The 4,865-nt window shown below is 48.1% G+C and overlaps 1 protein-coding gene across 1 annotated transcript; it reads right to left on the bottom strand.

Annotated features, from left to right (window-relative positions):
• Positions 1-466: 466 nt before the first annotated feature.
• F5891DRAFT_989699 (uncharacterized protein) lies at positions 467-4,149 on the bottom strand (the record flags this gene model as incomplete). The annotated part of the gene is made up of 13 exons (XM_041378069.1): positions 467-561; positions 611-645; positions 693-825; positions 898-1,121; positions 1,169-1,254; positions 1,362-1,837; positions 1,894-2,005; positions 2,220-2,362; positions 2,704-2,917; positions 3,031-3,105; positions 3,599-3,859; positions 3,889-4,038; positions 4,099-4,149. The coding sequence occupies 13 exons, from the start codon at positions 4,147-4,149 to the stop codon at positions 467-469; spliced, it is 2,055 nt and encodes a 684-aa protein (XP_041216390.1).
• Between the last annotated feature and the right edge of the window lie 716 nt (positions 4,150-4,865).

Below are 4,865 nucleotides of genomic sequence, written 5' to 3'. Positions count from 1 at the left end.
AGCTGGCACCAGATAATCGAGAACTGGAACCTCACCGTTGAAGGGATGCGAGCGTCGGTGTCGCATACGCTGTGACTGATGGAGGTCGGCTGGGGTAAGTGTGGGAATGCGATGAGCTAAGACTTGAAATGTCGAGTGGTGGGTGTCGTTTATTCCATTCTCGTTCACTACGCTCGAGGTAGCGGTCCCCCGTCAAGCTCAGCCATCCAATCACGATCGAGTCATTGAAGTGGTGTGAATTAAAAGAAATAATCACTTACGATCTGCCTGTGAGCTCATGGAACCTGACCTTGAGCTCCAATCATCATCAAAACTCCGAAGCGACGCAACGCTACCCCTTCTATGCAGAACCCTGCCGCTGAGAGGTGAAGTCGCTCCGTTCGAAAGGGATTTAACGTGAGAAGGTGACGTCCAGGAATTTCTTGAGAGTGGCGTCGGTGGAACTCCAATGAGTGTCTGATGCAACTCAGGGATGACAGAACGTGATGGTGCTTTTGGACGGTTCCACTCGCGTTCGCGTTGGTGCCCGATCTTCTTCACGAGAATGGTATTGTTCTTTAACTAGAATACCATAAAGCTCGCCTCAAAAAAATAGCAAGTGTAATCTCACAATCAGCATCAGAAGTGATGAGCTCGCCCTTGGCCCTGCGCATACTGTAGGTGGGTGACGTAAAAGCGAAAAACCCACCTACCTGGCAATTCGAGACTGGCATGCCGAGACTGATCCTGATGTCGCAAACTTCCGTGCAATGAAATGGAGGAACGGGCCGCGACAGAGTGGTTGACGGGCGACTGGTACTTGGCCCAGGTATCGCGGTGCTAATACTAATGGAACAACAATAAGAAATGTTGCGGTTAGCCATTTTGAAAATGATTGCCTAAGTCTTGATCGCTCACGTTTATGCGTTACTTTCGTTCTTCTTCCATTTCTTCTGGATCTCGTAACGAGTCCATGATGACTAGCCTGTGAACTGGCAGGTGAGCTGGCACCAGATAATCGAGAACTGGAACCTTGTCGTTGAAGGGATGCGAGTGTTGGTGTCGCATATGTCATGACTGATGGAGGTCGGCTGGAGTGAGTGTCGTCTACATGAGTCCCAAATGACTGGGAGGTGACTGAACTTGAAAGCGTTATTGTGATCGCGTCACGTCAAGTTGTGGCGCTTACTAAATGACTTGCGTGACAACCTTGAAGCTTGACCAGCGTTTACCAAAGCTCCTGAATATTGCGCAAATGATGTAGTCTACTGGTTCCTATCTAAGTTGAGCTATGAAATCAACAGCATAATTGGCGCAGCCTAAGAAAAGTAAGCGTATTGTAGGCCTCCCATCGCTTTAAAAAACTGGTCGAGAGCGATGACTTTGTCAATGTAATCTTCGAGCGAGTCATGTAGTGATTTAAATTCTATACCAGAAAATGGAATCTCAACCAATTTCCCGGTCCTAAGTTCCCGTAAAGCACACTTGACAGCAGCGGCAGACGTGCAAAAAAGGCTCTTGAGGCTTGTGACGTACTCGTAGAGCTTGAGCTCTCTCACGGTATTCAGAAGAACGTCCCACACCACATGGTTTTCAAGGAAGTGTAAGGCTCCAGTCTCGTCCTTGCCGAAAACATACTTGGGTGGGAATGTCGCACTATCGAGCAGGTCCTCAACCTCTGCTGCCTGGTGATCCGGTTCGGAGGTTGTCGACTGTGGTGGAGGACGCAGATTGAACCCGCGCTGTACACCTGCGCGTGCATGCTTCTTGCACGTAAGCATGATAAACCTGCAGGGCTCCGACAGCGACAGGTATAACGTCTTCCAATTCGAAGCGGCCCATTTTTTCCCGAACGCCTCTGTTGCACAACCGAAAATTTCAGTCGTTGCCAGAAAGGGGTATGTATTGACTTACCTTGATTATATTCTGCTGTTGCAGAAATTTCCAACTGCAGTTTAACTACCTGCTCCCTATCCGTCCCCGTCGGTAAGAGAGCTCGTTCACCGCATAGTCCAAAATTTTTGTCCTAGCGGACGCAACGATTCGCATGTGTCGAGTATTGGTTATGTCGTATGGAAGCTCCGACATACTAGGTTGGGTCACGGATGTAGTGGTAGGTTTGAGGGGGAGCTGCATTGAGGCAGCAACTCCGACACCTGGGACTGCGAACCTGAACCGCTCACTCCTCTCTGTAGCGAATCCGTCAGCAATTTACAATTGTCTTAATGTCAGTCACCTACCGTTCTAGACTTTTTTGGCGGCGGATACTGGTACGGGCGAAACGTTGTAGTAGAACGTTTTTTGGCGCCTCGCTGATTGCTGCTAGCAGTCACGGTATCCTGCGCGCTGAATATCACCTCCCGAGGAGGGTATTCCTGGTTTCCTGGTGGTAAAAGGGCGTCCTTGTTCTTCGTTCAGCGATGGTTGAGAGTATCCTTGAAAGAAGGAACCGAGATGGTTAGGAAGGTGATGAAGAGAGGGTGCCCCGAAGCCGAGTAAGGATGATTTGAGGGTGCAGCCACGGCATTGACTCAAAGTATATGGGCCCAGCCTCCGAGTCTGGCTGGAGTTGATGGTGCACAGCACCATCAGAGGCGGGCGCCCATGACATGACTACGATAGTGGTGTGGGTACATGGTACTACCGAAGAGCAAATTGTGAGAGTTGTTCTCAAGCCCCGAGAAAAACTCAGAGTCCGACTTGTTGTTGGGCAGCGGGGCTGACCTCGGCCAAAGCCAAGCTCAGAGGGTGGTCGCTGCTGCATCACGAGACCATCAGTACGATATCCGAGTCCATTGTGGCCATCACCAGGTTGCAGAGATGCGCCCGCAATATACTGATCATTGAGGGCGGCATGGAAGTCGTGGGTGTTGTCGAGGAAATGATCATGGTAGATATCGTCATTCGTCGGAGGTGGCAATTGACCAGCCTGAGAGGGCTGCATCGCAGCAAGTTGTTAGTAAACCGCCAAGTCAGAAAATCTGCATACTGGGCCGGGTGAGTCAGACCCTGACTCAATGTCCAGATTTCCGCGATAGGAATGGCACTCACGTTATGATATGGGCAAACTGCAATGAGTAGCGCTTTATGAAGCGGATTGAATTGAAGAATCCGATATTGACCAATCTACATTGCCAAAAAGGCCAAAACATGTAATACTGGTCAACCGTTATGAGTTACAGAACAACACCACGTGCACAATATTACTACTTGGCGCTAGCTCAATTCCAAAATTGGCAGTGTATAACAAGGTTCAATCGGTGAGGTCTGGGATAATGCTGCTTTAAGATTGCTTGTAAATAATTTACTATGTTGACGCTGCACGCCGTAAGGTTTAACGTTCAGGTACAAGTCTCATGGATCCGAACTGAACGAACATTTAGAATTGAGCAGCCGTTATAAATAAGATTGCCACCAGCTGTAGCTAGCACTCAAGTCTAGTGACTCTGGTCAAATCGACGTTCACCTACTACAATGATGGAACAACAGCAGACGTGAAATACGAAAGGTAAGACCCCAGACTGACTGGTTCTGACAATATACATGATTTCTATGCGTGAATTACGTGTCCTAACGGGATTCATCAATAAGGGTTATTACTAATAGAAGCCATGCTCACTAGCACACAGTCTCCGGCAGCATCCGACTTCTGGACTGAGTCACCATCAACAGACGACCTGAACAGCTGGGACCTATTGATATGATCCTTTATAACATCAAGTTGAGTGTCAGTCCGATGGAGAGATGCCTTGTTGCGGTCGCAGACTGCAGCGAGGAATTTGGTATCTGAGGCAATAGCAGCCGGTGAATGCTTCTCAAGAGCCATGTTCAGTAATGTTTGCGATTGTTGTTCCGATCGAACAAACTCATTTTGCGCGTCCTGGTAGAGAAGATGAAGGAGGGTGCCACGTCTGTATTTTCCTCGGCTTCCCAGTATGTGGTATAGAGGCGCATGCGTTGGCGTTCGCGAACAGCCTCCTTGTAGTGCACGACAAGGCGGAAAATGTGAGGGCCAAGAGTCTCTAAATGCTGCAAGAATATATCTCCAATATCTTCGGTCTAGAAACACGGTGCATATAATGAGCTATATACGTGTATTCTCGAAAAGGGAGAGCCTACCTTGCTCCCTATGGTTTCCGGTAAATCATCATGGTCTGTTCTACCCAACATAGTATCAAAAATGTGCCGTTCTTGAAATGAGGATGGCCGGCGATATGGATGAAAAGAATAGGTGGGACTGTTGTTGTAATGCTGCTTTTGAGACTGATGACTTGAAGTCGGCGACGCAGCCCTAGCAGAGGTATCAACAATACGCTGAATGCTGCCTGTGCGTTTAGAATCAGGTTGTCAAAGGGAAAACAGAGTCGTCATCCGTCTCTGCCATGCTCTCTGTTGTCACTAGTGTATAAGTTAGTGTACATCATTATATCATAATATGAGTTATCAGTACCTGATGCTCTAGTAGGTGATAAGCTTAGAGGAGAGCATTGGGGAGAGCATGGAGGAGAGCATGGAGGAGAGCTGAAGGTGTTTGATTTGCAACATGAAATGCAGTCCTGAGGTATGGGACATGGAACTTCGCATGGACTTGTAACAGTGAATAAGCTCATGGCTCAACTTGAGGTGCTGGTTGAAGGGAGGGCAGCTGTGAGTGCATAAGTGGTAAATACTCATCGGACTTTGAAAGACCTCACATCGCTGGAGTTGTCAAATCTCAGATTTCAAGACCTTTTCCTGTGAATGGTGGGCGTGGAGTTTGACCAAGACAGAATGGCGGCAAATGCCTTTTGTGCTTAGTATACATTGTGCACAGAGGTTACTTACCAATTTTGGCATATGCGGAGATTCAAAGGAATGGGGTATGATCTATTACTGTTATCAACAAA

Source organism: Suillus fuscotomentosus, assembly GCF_016647785.1.
Source record: "Suillus fuscotomentosus strain FC203 chromosome Unknown F5891scaffold_338, whole genome shotgun sequence".
Lineage (NCBI taxonomy): Eukaryota > Fungi > Basidiomycota > Agaricomycetes > Boletales > Suillaceae > Suillus > Suillus fuscotomentosus.
The sequence above is the reverse complement of the archived record's forward strand: the minus strand, read 5'-3'. Positions and strand labels throughout refer to the sequence as shown.